This window comes from Anopheles coustani, chromosome 3 (genome assembly GCF_943734705.1).
Source record: "Anopheles coustani chromosome 3, idAnoCousDA_361_x.2, whole genome shotgun sequence".
NCBI lineage: Eukaryota > Metazoa > Arthropoda > Insecta > Diptera > Culicidae > Anopheles > Anopheles coustani.
In genome coordinates, this window is record NC_071288.1 from 31,546,958 (window position 1) to 31,563,191 (window position 16,234).

General features: G+C 40.2%; 1 protein-coding gene across 1 annotated transcript in view; it reads right to left on the bottom strand.

Moving 5' to 3' along the window:
• LOC131259391 (adipokinetic hormone/corazonin-related peptide receptor variant I-like) overlaps positions 1–8,914 on the bottom strand; it is a 29,835-nt gene extending 20,921 nt beyond the window's left edge. Inside the window, exon 1 of the mRNA XM_058260876.1 lies at positions 8,713–8,914. Within this exon, the coding sequence (XP_058116859.1) occupies positions 8,713–8,914 (202 nt within the window). The remainder of the gene's footprint in view (positions 1–8,712) is intronic.
• Between the last annotated feature and the right edge of the window lie 7,320 nt (positions 8,915–16,234).

Sequence of the window (16,234 nt, forward strand, 5' to 3'; positions counted from 1 at the left end):
GTGCATAATCCATGGAGCGCTCGTTCGCATAATCGACGGTCCAACGCGCTGGAAGCTGCGCTTCTGGCAAACATGTACATGCGCTTCCTTAACTGGTGTCGCACGACTGAAGCAAATCGTTTTGCTCTGGTTAAATGTTTGGCACCTCACTAAACGCTCATTTGTCACACGCCCACGGTACGGTTTCGATAGTTTTCGCGACCTCGACGCTTTGTTCGCGTGCCAAAAGTTTCGAATTTATCGCCTTCTAGAACACACGATACACAACGGTCCACTAAATGTGTTGGATAGTTCGGACACGATGGGGTTCCACTAATTATGTATCGTAGCTAGGGGTCTCCGATCGGATCCCGTGGACGAGGACATATCTATCCTAAATGGTTCATTTTGGCGCAGGACGCACTGGTCAACCGGAATCGATTTACTCCCAGAAGAAAATTTTCCCTCTAGCGATAACAATAAGAACCGATTAACGACCAACGAGCAGGTTCTACAACGTTCGATGAGACAACAAATCGTTTAAACAAATAGACAGTTTTATAGTTATTTCTCGTAGTTTATGTCATACGCCACGTTGGTAAGTTTCTAATGATTTTAGACGAACAAAGTGTAGGAAATTACAACCGGATTGTCTTTTTGTAATCCTTACTCCTTGGATCTTGGATTCAGCCCAATCGATTGACTTGGATTCGACTGACACCGAGGTTTGCAAGGGCCAAGACATGGTTTTCTATACTAAAGTATGGAAATTATTACGCTTCAATTATTACCGCAATGTTGTTGGGAAGCAGCAGTTAATATGCGCGCTATCTCTCCTTGCCCATCAAATCTCGGAATTTCCCAACGGTTCTATGGACCGTTTCGGACCATGAAATTCTTGCGGTGCTTCGTTTCACCGGAATGGCAAGTATTTAATTAATGGCAACAACGAGTGAGCATCCGTGGTGGACATCCGGCGTACTGGCGACGAGCAGAATCAGCTCGGCCCAAAGGCACACTGTGCCACCTTTCAATGGACCCCTATAGCCTGGTTCGACTTAATTTGTTTGTCATTCAGATAATGAGACGGATGGGAGGACGATGGTGTGTGGAATAATAAAAGACGAGTCAATAGTGGTGCCTTCCAGTAGCTTTATTCTGTCGTTCGCCCTAATGTGGTGGAATTACGCGTCAGGTGCCAGATGCTATGTTGCGCCCAATTTAGTTCGTCGATTACTCAGGTCCACACGCAAAGGGGCAAGTAAAGCCACAGCCTGGAATTAAGGGGTTAATTGGAAATGGCAGGACAGATTTATCTCAGCGAGTACTAATTTCCTTCATTTTCCGTTTCATACCTCGATCGAATGGTGCAGGCAAAAACATCCAACTTCCAATTAACGCACTTCGAGACCGTTACGTGCGACGAGATTTGTGTTGGCAATGGCACTCAAATTAGTTGCTAATGGCAGCCGATGACGTTGGGTGGCTTTTTCACAAAAGCTGTCCATCTGAAAATCTGACACCGATAAAGTTTGAAGCCGTGTTGCCCTTTATCTATCCGAGTGTTTGGAACATCAGAGAGATCCTACAACCATCGTTACCGTGGCAAATCTCTTAATGGAAGTGTTCTCAATCACCAAACTTGTCGACAAAAATCTTCCTTTTAGAGATGTAGATTTTTTGTACATCCATTGAGCTCGAGTCACGTCATAGTCAATTGAAGTTTAATTAATGTTCATCGTTCTTTTAAATTAAAATTCAGCAAATAAATACATTTTTAAAAGATTCATAAACAAATCTTTTGAATAACTCTGCAAATGAATGTTTGCCTATCATCTTGCTGATGGCACTAATCGGTTGTCTCATGCTTCAGGCCCACTCTTGCGAGTATATAATTCAAATGCAGCGAGTGAAATGTGGCTCTCGAGACACACGCTGTTGGTTAATATTAAACGACAATAAATATGAATATACAATATAGCACACCGCCCCCTGTCAGGTATCAGCTCTTTGCATATTCAACATGGTTTTGATCAATTTCTAACGCGTTCCATCATCAATAAACATCCTACGCACAGTCGAGAAGGTTTATGCTCTTTCGCAATAACCTTTGGATGAACTATTCTCGAGTGCGTGTCTGCGAGTATTGATCATCTCTGAATTACGGCAATCGATTGAAAAAAGGATGGATTTGTAATTTAGCTCCAAGCTATTATCGTACAGTTTATTTCGCCTCTTGCTTTTGATCAAATCTCGTTCGTGTTTGCATGAGGCATAAATCTTTGATTTATGTGTATTTTTGCACAATTTCCAGGTACACTATGAACGTCATGTATGGTTGGCCGGTATATGTTTGTAAAAGAATTGCTCCGGTTTTTTTCCACACACAATCCTTGCCGACAAGAGCATTCGAAACTAGATTCAGTACTGATTCAATTGCAAACTAAGCTTCTGAGGAATCTGGTTGGCTTTGGAGAAACTAACACTTTAACGTGCCGGTGATCATGACCCTAGGGAATGGTGTATTCCGCTGAAACGTACCAGATAATTGCGGCCCTAGTAACTGTATTGTTGAAAGCAATTTTACCACTAGCATGCCAGAGTGCTTCTGTTTTGAGCGATTTCACAGATAGTTTCCCGCATCGTTGTTCTGCTGTAGCGTGCAGAACCGGCATGCTGGCCTCATCATACACAAAAAAAGTTGCCTAGAATCCATACATGCCTATGGTACGACGATCTGATTTCTCACCAGGCGCATATAGCTGGGTCATCTGAATCACGATGCCATTTACCCTTTTGATGCATAAAGGATAACTTTAAATTCGTTCCGCACCAGGAAGCAGTAGTGCGAAACGAGGTGAAGAGAATTCCTTAAACTTTTCCACGGGCGGCTCCTCTGCCACAACGATCCCGTTTACCGTTTGCTGGCATTTTTCTACCAAACGCTCGCCTAACTTTTCCACGAAATGGGTTTCTAAAACATATTTTCGTCCCTTTTAGCTCCTAAGAGGAGCCTTTTTGTACGTGTTTCCTTCTGTTTCCGTTGTTGTATGAAACGGCTTTTAGAAAGGTTCCATGGGAGGGAAAATTTCCTTTTTTTTTAATGTTGGCGAATTTAACATGGGCAGGTAGCGGCGCGCGAAAGAGGTGGGAGAGGGGGGGAGGGGAAGGGTTTGGTGTTTGTAAAAGTGTGGTTTTACCATGGAATCTGTTTCAGCATTTTACCGATGTATTCGCATATCACACGTGCTTTAAATCCTCAAACGATCGTGAACGATATCTCTGGCTTACGCTTTCAGCATTTCACATTTGAATTTCATGGATGTGCTTTCATGCCTTTACTAAAATAAAAAGATACCTTCTCTGTGGAAATTCAACTAGAACAGTCTAGCTTTGAAAAATGCAAAGAGCTACAACAATTACGTTACTAATAGCGATCGATATAGTTACCTGTTTGCCATTTATTGTGCCGATATGAAAAAGGTAGAATGCTTTGTTATGTCATGTATAAGATTATAACACGTATAGAGCACATCTTTCAAGGAAATGTCATTCCATGGTTCATTTTAACTTTTTCATTTCCAGTGAATGGTCTTATCATTCATCTTGATTTGTCTCATGCTCTAAAGGTTTGTGAAGCAATTCGTTTTCATAAAACTTTATCAACCTTATGCCATTTTAAAAATGACGGTGGGTTGTGGTACTTGGTTATGTTTTTCATACTGCCATTAATTTGAAACAATCTGTTTTCTACACCGCTTGACAATAAACCGGTTGTTTCTTTTCTTCCCCTGCAGCGGGGTCTCATTGCACTTAATCACAAGCGACAGTAAAAGATAATGTGACAACGGTTCCTCACAGCATAAAGTGAAGCAACTGCTTTTTTAATACCATTATAAATTTACACTTTTCCCGTTTGCTAGCTGGAAAGGTTGCGTGAATCGTGAAGGCAAGAGCACCGGTACGATGTCGGATTTTTCTTCTTGGTGTTTAGTTTTCCTTAAATTTCATTGTATGCTCGAGTGTCCTGCGCGAATGCGCGAAGTTGTTAATTGAACTTTCAATCAAAAAAGCCTTGTAATCAGTGAGTTTAATTCTAATGAATTACGCATTGCTATTGAATTAGTGTATAGAAACGGTTTAACGCGCTCGAGAGGAGAAAATATTTAAAACCGCTATTAAAACAAAACCACCAATCGTTAAATAATGATAAGTATTGGATAACTAAACAGCACTTTACTTGGCCGTATTTTCGCTCGATACCTCATTAGTGAAGCGGCATAAATAATTCATAATTATAATTAGGACCACTTCAATATTAAAACGGAGTATTGTTGATCGAGCCATACTGAAAAGAGTTACCGTTGCATAATGAGGCCAATGAGGGAGTGGAACATCATTTTGTTTATGATGGAAACCTTTTCTAACCGTTCGAGCACGCCTTATTGCACCGAGCATTAAACGGTCGGAATTATTAAGTAAAAAAGGAAAAAGGATACAGAAATAAGCAATAATGACGCACAGTACACGAAACTAAGATGCTGGTGGTGGGATGGCTAAGAAGAGCTATTGCATTTATAATTGCAATATCTTGAGAAAAGGGCGATAAGTATCAAGCTTGCTATCGATGCTCGCAAACTTCAGCTTCAGCTGAAGGAATGTTTGCGTAAACGATGTTTATCAGAGTCCTCAGTTGCCTATAGAGAACAATCTGGCATCGCGGGTGTTTTATGAGGTGTGATAGAAAATAGAAAAGCGAAATAGCTCTCTTCATTTTAATGCAGTCTATAAACATTTGGGACCCTTCGGTAGCGATAAGTAGCTGAAATTAATGGCAACGCATGACCAGGAAGACGAGGATAAAAGATTACTCTTGATAGCATTCCCGTTCCATGGAGGCCGTAAAAGATGTGATGCCAACAGAGAGCAACGATGGTCTCGTGAAACGTGTGGACCTCGGGTTCAGGGGTTAGATCGTAAAATATGTTCATTACATCCAATGTAAACCTCGTGGATATTATCTGTAGCTTTTCTTTATCCACCTAAAGCACAGTATAACTGCTTTAAGCTATACTTTGAGGTTTGTTAAACGGAGAAGACGTACCAGTACTTTACCTCTTGTCTGGATTGCCGGTGGAAAACATGGCGTCAAAATAGACAAAATAGTATACTTGCTTGAGATTCTACGCTCGTCCAAATAGCGCTATGATTTTATTGCCACGTGTCAGTGAAACTCTAATGCTAAAAACTATCATTTTACACACGCGGGAGTTCGTTTATTCAAAGTTTGAAGACATCTGATGATAATACAATAATGCCAATAATGTAATTTTCAGCTTAGCAATCAAACCTCCTTTTAATGTACCGATCACCAAATATTCAGGATAATTAATATTAATGACAAATATTACACCGAAATCCAATGCTTTGCTATGGATTGATGCCAAATTGAGGAAATGCTGGCATAAAGTTGACCGTTTTCGATGTGTGCCGGAGGTCGCTCAATTTTTTACTACTTCCGCATCCCGCAACAAGTTCCTATTTCCTACTTCGTGCCATACCAGTTCTACGAAATTATTGAGCTAAGATTATTACGCTTGTCGTTAATTTCCGACCAGCACTAAATTGCAAATGTCTGGCGGGGAAGAATTAATATTATCATGATTCATGACGCCGTCGATCACAATCGTTCGCGAAACGACCTTTTCAGATGGAACCACTTTGCTTGGTCTAGCCATCTTTAATGTTTGTGACACTTTGTATTCTTTGGGAGCTGGTGTTAAATCAAGACTTCCGAGAAAAGTTATGCTCTTTTGATTACATCCACCCACGCGCATTTCTCCACCCGTCATCCAAGTTGTCGGCAATCACGTTTTAATAACGCAATTGAGTTAATTCGTATCAGAATAAGATGTGGAAATATAACACCGCATGAACAGTAATCCTAATTAAAGCCATGCTTATTCGTAGATATTTACAGAAATCAGAGTTTGATACATTTAGTCATGGTTTATTAGAACCACAAAGTTTCAAAAAGATTAAGAATCATTATTCATACAGATCAGGAAGGTAATTGAAAATGAGCTGTTCGTAGAATTTGTCCATGAAATCTGTTACATTTTAATAAGGTTAATGAATGAAGCTAATCATTAACGTTATAGGTTTCGTATACAATGGATATTAAATTGCCTATCAATAGCTTATCAACACTAGAAGAAAAGAGGAAAAAGATTATTTTGTGAAACACTTTGTTTTACTTAAATCAATTACTAAATTGACACCTAAACAGCGATCCTACGTTAGTTCCATCCATTAAATTTACCACAATGGCTAAATATGCTGTATTCAATTAGTTTCGCTCTCGCTTTTGGACGGCTCACCCACATAGGCCAGCTTTAGAAACATAAATCTCCATCTCCCCTCCCCCCCTCCCCTCTCTCGAATGGGTGGTTATCCTATACAACGCATTGCAAATTGAATCTGGCGTGAGTGGGAAACGGGAAAGTTTACTATATTCACGTCGGGCGTGTGACAGCTTCTATTGCTTATATCTGATGGTACGTCGCAAGCAGAGCAGAATCAAGACCGAAGCAAAAAAGATAGCATAGAAAAGCATTTGCATTATGCTTACGTTATCAATAGCTCTAGATGGTTTGAACAATATTGAATACAAAGAGCATATCTGATGGGAAGGTTGGTTGATTTTTTTTAAATCTGTTGCTTATGAGAAACTCTAAGCAACTTATGGTCTAAATAAAATATACATTTGTAGCGTAGATGAGTGTGTTTTTTAATATTCTATTTAAAAAAAACACTTACAAATGAACATCTATGATGATAGACTCATAAGGCCTTCGTCCATAAGTTTCTTGCATTGCGGATATTATAGATAACATAACAGATAACTGTCAACTTTAAACTGAAAGTCTTCTTATAGGCCGGTATATGAATATCATATCATATAGATTGGTTATTCAAATAGAAATGATTACATACTAGATAGCAAACACTCAGTATGCTATTGATTATCATGCTGGATTCTTGTTATCGATAATGCATTGTGCATCGTTCACGTGTAACGCATGCATGCATCATTCACTCGAGCGGGAGCCATTATTCCAAGTATTTGTAAAAGTTAATCTGTACAAATAAAGAGCCTTATTAGTATGCGCAAGAGGTGTTGAAATAATGTTAGAATTTCAAACTTAATCACTTATCACTCATCAACGAACTGAGTTAATTTTTTTGTAGATTATCTCGTTTTCACGATTGCCTACTCAAACGCGTATAAGTATAAGGTATACTTGATTCAAATAATAATTAATTTTCATATCATGAGTATCAGATTTAATCTTGACAATCTTTGGTCTAATGAGTTATTTTCACCATTTGCGAAGAAAGAGCTACGCTTACATAGAATACACTGAAATCAAAATCCACATTAACAATATTAGTGCGGTGGGTAGTACTACTGCTCCACTAGTAGTTTTATGTTATGAGAATATGTATACATAGCACATAGTCATAAATCTGCGAATTTTTATTTCCAACTGGATACTAGCTTCATATCTTTTGTACAATACAACAATGCATGTAACATAGAATGACACCGAAAATTGAATCTGACATTAAAAGTAAATGACAAAGCTCCCACGTTGATGCACACATTGAATTCATTATGCGCCTGTGCCTGCGATACATGTTCCCACAGTGCCAAGCCGTTCCATGCAATGGCGTCCATCGTTTTTAGACACATGTTTCAAATTCGTTACGAAGCAAATTGACATCGGCTTGTAATTGACTCATGCATTGTATTGGATATAGGAACACAAAAGATGACTGAATACATGTTTGATACCGTAACAAATGATTTAAAATGAAGATTGACGTTCTAATGGAACAACAAAGAGGATTCACAACTAACTTCCGAACTACTGAACATAATCAATGGAAATTATATTGTGTGTTCTCTAGTAATAATACTTCCCATTTTATGTGTTTGAACATCGCTTTAAGCAGGACCAGAATAGAACTGCATTTAACTAGAACTGATTTATGCACAAAGTGTCCTGGTCGAACGCTTTATCGTGGCATAAAATTAACTGTTAACCACTTTTTACCACCATCGCTAATACGAGATACTGACACGAGCTGCTACAACGGGTTGCCACTAAAACATCCGATCTAGCCGCTCCAAAGGGCCATCAACTGCGGCCTGTGGAACGTCCGGAAACCGACGAGCCTATCTGAGCCGGTAATCCGTTCGCGAAGTTTATTTTTACTTCTTTGCCGCTGCCTGGCCGGAAGGAAACAATTTATGTACCGACTAGGAGCGACGATTTATACCACCGACCGGGGACGTCTTCCGAAGGTCCTAGTGAGCGTCCTTTGGTTGGTGAAATGGGCTGCAAACGATCACCATTGGGACCGGGGTGACCTTTGCCATGAAGACTATCATGGCTTTGAGAAAGCCGCAAACCGGAGACCTCGGGTAGGAAGCTCCCATGAAAGTCGGCTCGTATTGCGTTACATCAGTAGCAATCGACTTTGCCATCGGGCGGATTGAGTTACGGGGTTGAATTTAATGGTTCCCTGCAGTGGAACCTCAACTCCGCGACGACCATCCTAAATAGCCTAACTTTGCCGTAAGTGAAAAGCAACCATCAAAACTCCGGCCCAAATGAATGTCATTAATGACTTGTGACTCCCGCTTTCGGGGATCGTGAACAGTACCTGGGGCGGCTATGGTAACCTCCGAGCCGTTCGTGTCCGCCGCACCCTGCAACCCGCTCCCATTCGGTGGCAGGCCACCGAGCCCGTACGGAAGTGTGCCGGAGAAGTTGCCCAAACCGGCCGCACTCTGGTAGTACTCCTGCAGGTATTCATGCTGGAGCGTGATATCCATGATGTTGAGTAATCCGGCCGCCAGGTACATCCGCCAGGGGGTGGCTGCCTTCACTTAGGCAGCAGCTTTAGTCGCTCGAAACACGACCACACAGGTCATACGCACCGATCTTCTCCGAGAACTATCTGTTGGAAGCATCAAAATCACAATGCACTTCACTGGAGCAGTTTGAAGCTTACTTCAAGACGTACTCTTCCTGCGACCGTTATGAGGGATTATTTAGCCTACTTTACTTTGATAATTTTGCTCACAGAGCATTATAGCTAATCACCGTTGTACACGATTTGCACAAATGCACCGCCACGCGTATGCAAACTACTACTTTAGACGTTACGCCTCAAATGGTTTTGGTGGCATACAATGGAAGGTTTTCCAACTCAACCTTCGTAGCCCACTGTAATTGACTAACACTGCCAATGGCTGAACGGCAGAGCACTCAAGCACTGACGATAAGCTGATAAGCACAGACACCACTCTTTGATCCAAGCTCTTATAACCAAGCAAAGATAGCTCCACATTGAAAGGAATCACTCGCCGACTTCATTTTACATTACACATTCGATTGCATTCGATAGTGCTACGTAATGCCAACGACGACTGGCAAATCGCGGAAAGTCGGTCTGCATAGGGATATCGAGGAAACTCTTTTGTAAGAATCTTCGAGAATATTTCCAAATTTGCAAGATATCGAGCACTTCATATGGGGCTTAATCCCATCGGATTTACCGGAAAATGTAATGTAGCACGGCACATTTCAGTGACAGCTCGGTTGAAACTTCACACCATTACGCAAACCGTTACACGAGCGTTATGGCTGTGGCCTCGGCTCTTTCCGGAACACATAACCACGTTCCGGCCACGTTGTTCGGTCGTTGTCGAGTTTATGACTGCGCTTCGGTGGCGTTTCGTACCGCTGTGGCACACTGCAGACGAACTGAGATCCACCGTGGTCAGAAGGATAACTCAAAACCCAGACTGGAGAAATCCAAAACACGACTCCCCGACTGCAGGCACTCTTCTGCTGGAGCATGCGTGTTGATGCACCGATTCCCTTTAAAAATTCCCCAATGTTCAGGGAAAGATTCTAATGAGCACCGATGGGGAAAATAGGTTTATCGGTTTACATCTCCCCGTGGGGCTCACCCAAACATTGGGGATGTGTAACAGGCAGTGGATACAACCTGTTGCTGCCGGCAAAGCAAACCGCCAAGGGAGGCAGCTATCAGTTATGGGCTGTTCCCATCGTTATCGTTGGTTTATTGCGTACTCGGTTATGCTGTGGCCCGCCGTTCCGACCTGAAACATCGTTGAAACGAAAGTAGAAGCGGAAGACACACTCACTCGCTGAGGCGGATATTGATTGATGCTGACAGAAGCGTTTTATCCTGGCTTTCGGAAGTCTTTTCAAGCACCGCAGCAGGTGACGGCTTTTCAAATACGTATACACAAGTAAGAAGGCAAAACAGCAACATAAATCATAAGTCCCTTTCCCACGCGGATGTGGGAAGAGAATGGTCGAACATTTATTATACTTTCATGGGCAACTGCGAGCAAATCAAAACGCCAAGTCCTAATCCAGGCTTTTATTCCTCGTTCAACAGGGACGGATTGAGGAATGTAAAAAAGAATAGCCCGCATCAAACCATGGCAAAAGCATCCTCCCTGTGTGTGGCAATTTCACTCAGTTTTGTGTGCTCTTCATTGAAAGGATCGGGAAAGTAGTCCTTGCGCTTGTCCTTCCGCCGGAACCAGAGGGGGTATTGCTTATCGGATCGAAAGCACCCACGCAGCAAATGGGCAATAAATGGGGCCATCGAAGCCGGACAAGCTTGAAAATAAACTTCAAGTACTGATTGCGAGTGTGCGGTTGAATTCAATTGGACGCCACCTACTGTAACGACCGTCGATTCCTATTTATGTTACGGTCATCGTAGGATGGTCAGATTGACCTGCCAATCGCAATCCCCAATGAAAGGGACAGGGTGTTTTGTATCATGACACAAGCACATGCTCTGTCCTTTTTTAGATGATGCCGTTTGAGGTGAATGACCAATTGTGCTGGGATTAATGCAGTCTCATGAGGCCCGGATGCTGCTCATTAATCAGAATTAAATTTAAATTTACATATTCTACGAAACAATTAAAAAGACACGTCTTGGTAACATGATTGGTAGTGATTAGCAAATTAAAACTGTGCTACAAAAAGTGATATCGTCTTTTAGTCTCCATTTTAGGAGCTTGTTTAAACTGCTTTGAATAGTATTTCGGTTCGTAACAAATTGCCTCAATCATCACGCCACGGCAGCTGGAATGCCACGCATACAAAAGAGATGTAATTATCCCTAGCAAATGGATGGTATATGATACACCTACAATCTCTTAGGTGTGATTTAGAGCCGATTAAGTGGGAGTTTATAAAACATTGATCATGGAACAGGAAAATGGAATAACGAATAATAACTGTGACGAAGTTATCGTACAACTGGGGCTCCGATTCACATTCTTACCAATCGGTGGCTTCATGCGAAATCGATACCGAAAAGAGCTTTAATTTGGATTTATTTTTTATTTACACATTGTGTAGCAGTTTATGGGTTTTGCACATCGTTTAAGATCCACAAGATGTTTTATTGCATTCCGGTTGATTGGAAAATAGGAAACAGAGATCAAGCGCCACACTTCGTCTCTATTTTTCTCAGAGCACAGTTTCCGTACCACGCTTCAAGCTGAGATCTATGAAATTCAACATTCGCGGAGGGTGTTTGCGGTATGTTAATCTTTTTATTGTAGTTTGGTAAAATTATGATCCATACAAAAAATGAGCAAATTTTTCAGTTTGTTAACATAACTGCTGCATCCTTTTATCTGACTTTAGTATTAAAAATGTGCATAATACATCTATTCACGGCTAAAAATATGTTAATACCCGAAAAACTACAAATTTGTATAAGAAAAATCATGTAATAAAATGAATAAAAGATCTTACAACTTCAAAAGTAAAATAAAATGTGTGTCAAGATTAACCAGAGTCGGCGCCGCATGATTGTAAATCGGTGATAAAACAAAGAACACTTAGTAAGTGTTGGGCCAGTATGCCGTTCGTTGTTAAATTATAAAACAAAACCTTACATTCGCCTTTTTTTCCTACAACTGTGTGTCTACAGGTTGTGGTTTTGTATTACATAACTTGGTTCAAATCGAATAGGGCTCTTCACCAAAACGATACCTACTTTAGCAAATGATAAGCTATACATGAATGCACTTGAAGCACACAAACTTAATATGAAGTATTATGCCCATGTGGTTACTTACAAATCTGGCACTAGAAACACTCGACACTATAGGCACAGAATTATGGTTGGTGGTTTTTTAAGCAGGATTATGATTACGTTTAACGGTCACGTATTTTCACGTCCTAGTTGTTTAAACGGAAAAAAAATTTGGCAAGAGGGACTGGTTGACTGTTAGTTTTGCTTAAGAGTCTGTTGGATCTTTTCTACTATATATAATTATTTGCATTATTGTTATCGTCATTGACATTAAACTTTCTGCACTGAAACCATTGAAAACTTAGTTCTCATAGTTCTTACTGAGATAGTTTAAATCTTCAATACTATGCCTTTACTCTTGGGCTATGATACAAATTGTGGTTGAGAGAGGCAATACAAATTGAATTCATGCAAGTTCGTTGCATCCGCATTTCCTTCAGGCCAAGCCCTATACCACAGTCACAAGCTTCCTTCCAATGTTCACCACTACTGTCTCTGCTAGCTTTTATACGGGTGAATCACGTCAAGCGTTGGCGGAGCATCGAAGGGACGAAACCTAAGATTGAGATTGCTGTAGGTATTCCGAAGCAAAGATGACTCGCAAATATCGGAACCAAACGAACGTTGGCCGTTGAATCGAATCCAGAATGTCATTCTGGAATCATTTTCAATCGCTATCCGGCTTATACCCGTTCCATTTTGTCGATGGGTGGTGAGATAGTAGTTATGCTAATTTTAAAATGTGCATCCATCAGCCCAGTCTAGCTTTACCCGTTGGAGGAATAGTGATACCCGACAGCTTTCGAACGGTTCCTCGAATCGTTCCCAGCACGGCAACAAAGCGTGGCTCCATCGGCAACCTCCTGACCGTCTTGTCGGCTCCCAGGGACTGAGGGTTCGTCGAACGACAAGGGTTTTAATGAACAGTAATTAATGATTGCTACCTCCGAAGCAAACGCCTTGAGCCCAGCATCCGAGATTTGCTTCCCCATCTGTGGTCTTTATTTGAGGCTAAATACAGCTCTTAGTGCAGGTTTGCAATTCATTTCAAATTTGTTCGAACCGATACAATGAATCCTCTTACGAAATACCGATATTTTGGAAGAAGTTTGAACAATAAAATCTAGAAAGATAAATAGATTCAAGATTTAAGAGATTTATTTGTATTTCTTTGTATTTGATGTGTAGAAGAGGAAATCAATATATGCTTAGAAACGGACGAACAAACACCAACTCTACCGAACAGCACAAACTTTTCTTTAATTACCACCCTAGACACAGCATGGGGCATGCTCTAGTAAAATTAGGCTTTGGAATTGAAAGGAAAATAAATTCTCGATTCAGGGTTCCATGAATATATTCGCCGTTTCGGATGCGACGCAACCAACCAGAAATATATGGATCGCATTGTTCGTTGGTCCTTGCAGACGTCCAAGCTGAGCGTTTGCTGTCTGGGAGTGGATCGGCCTCCACTGCTTTGCATTGTTACCCGAGGTAGCATAGCGTACAGGGTTATAATAAATCTTTATGTGACCAAGTTCCACAAAAACCGATTCAATTAACACTACTCGCTGAAATCTTTCGACCAAACCTGTTGCTCTGTTACCTGCATCATGAAAACCGAAATAGATGGATATTGCTGAAACTTTGTCCATATCAAAACGGTCCAAAAAGGGAAGAATACTTTTCCGCAACCCTGCAAAAAAAACGCTAGTAACTAATGAACGGCTGAAAGTGTTACGTTATATCGAAACACAGAAAGCAGTTGAATTGAAGCTAAATTGATGTTGCTGCTAAATGGTAACGTATATTTTTTTCTGGATAATCTGTATAATCTGTAGAATAACAGTGCTTCACTCAAACTCAAACCATTATTGTGGTCAATGGGATTTAAAACAGTTTTCAATATTTTCGTTGAAAAACTTCAAGCATTCAATTGAGAGATTCGGTAAAATTAATTTTCGCAATTATCGGGATCGCATCGGCGGGATATTTTACCGAAGCAACTGGCTTTACGGCTTTAAGAACCAAACCAAGCATCGTGGGTGTCCGGAGGTTTCTGATTCGACAATTTCCAGAGCTTACATAAAGCCAATCGCTTGCAACAGCGTTATTTAACAGCGTGCTTATGACGGTGGTCAGCATCGTGTATTATATGCTACTTTTCCTGAAAACTTTCCGTCTTTTCGTGATTCGCTGTATTGTGTGTTTGTTACTGTGTTCATTCAACTGCGACCCACGCAGGAAGTTCCGTGCTACTCAGTGATGGTACTGGCATTCAAAAAAGAAAACTTTTGTACAATTTTCTGTCATTCATACCTTAAACCATGACTGCTATTATCCGAAGCTTGATATTTCTTCCTCCGACCTCCGCGTTTTTACTCTTTGTGGTGCAGCTCTCGTTTCGAATTGCACTAGAAATGTTATGAAACGCCGAGTCAGTTTTTGACTGCAACGGTTGACGGTGAAATATTCTTTATGATTAATTTATTGCGCTATATTTGCATCGAGTCATACAAAGGATTTATAACGCTATTACAGTTTCCATCAATTAATTGAAACTACGTGCTAGAAATATACAAAATAAACTAGCGCACCCAATATTTTATAGCCAATGGGCGGAAATTATTTTCTCTAACGCAAAAGTGAGTCAACAACAAAGCAAACCATTATCACCTAAAGTGTCTGGGGGCATTTAAGTTTATACCATTTAAGGCTTTTGAATTTGTAGTTCGTTTTTGTAGTTTTGGTTGACTGTGTACAGGGGGGAAATGATGCCATAGCGTTTTTATCTACACTTTGCGTCCTTCCGGTTTGCTTCACAAATGTACTTGATTCGTACAAACGGTTAAAAAGAAAACAAAATCGTGAAAGAAACGATAGAAATGCTACAAAAAGAAATATGTTTTTTTTGGAAACTCTGATGCAGCATTGTAATTTTTCCAATATCAATTAATTTGAAAAGATGATTTATTTTTTTCACTGGCTGGAATATTCATTCATAATTGCTTAATTCATTTGAGTCACATTAAATACTTTGAAACATTTTTTACCTATAATATTATACTTTTTTATTACAAGTTCTATTTTATCCCCATCAACTCTTTCCTTGTGACAGACAAACAAAAAAAATAGAGGTTGGGGTACTGGAGCACCAAAATAAGAAGCAGTTGTACAATAGTCCTTATTTAATATTGTGCCAAACAATCCAATGTTCGTAACTCTCTACGAGCTACCAGAAAAGGTTATAAAACTTAAATTTAATGAACCTAAACTTTTGCAAGGCACAATAGTTACCAAGAAGGATATTTCAATTTCGGTAGTCACGAGACCCAACGGCTGTTTTTCTTCCGGAAACACGGAAGTATGTACCTACTGCCATTTGCCGGTACGATAGCAACAAAGGCTGCATAGTTTATAAATAGTTAAAGGAAGAAATGTCCCCACAGATCTCTAAATTGCATGTTGCTGACATTCGAAAGCTGTTGATTTCTCTTGTGGGTGTTAGGAAATCTTTTGGACATTCGAATTATCGAAACCTTTTAATTTATTGCAAGCGAAGTATTTTAATCGTATTTCGCAAGGGAACATGATACTCCAGTTATGGAAATGTAACATTATTTTTGTGAATTTTAGCCTGTACCTTATGATGTGGAAATGAACAATTTATTGTCGCTCTATGAAAGATGGTTTTCTTTGATAAAATATTATTAGAGTATTAATTCAGAGTTTAACAATTCTTGGTAATCCTGATTACCGAATTGATTTTCCAACTAACTGGGGACAGTGAAGGTTTTAGATCCTTGATGTGTATACAGAAACCTTTCTGTTCTTTGACATTGAGGCTATGAATGGAATTAAATGGAAATTGTGAACATGTTTAAAAGAACAACAGAATGGTAAAATTCTGTTGATCATCAGTTTTTGAACCGCTTAACGGTCGGTTTAATCTGAAAGAAGAAAATTTACGTTAACTGTCCTACTGTATAAAAGTTGAAAACTGTTCTACGTAGAAGCCATTTGACATTCAAATCCCGCGCGAATCTGACACCAGAAGAGTTTATATCCGACATCTGCCTGC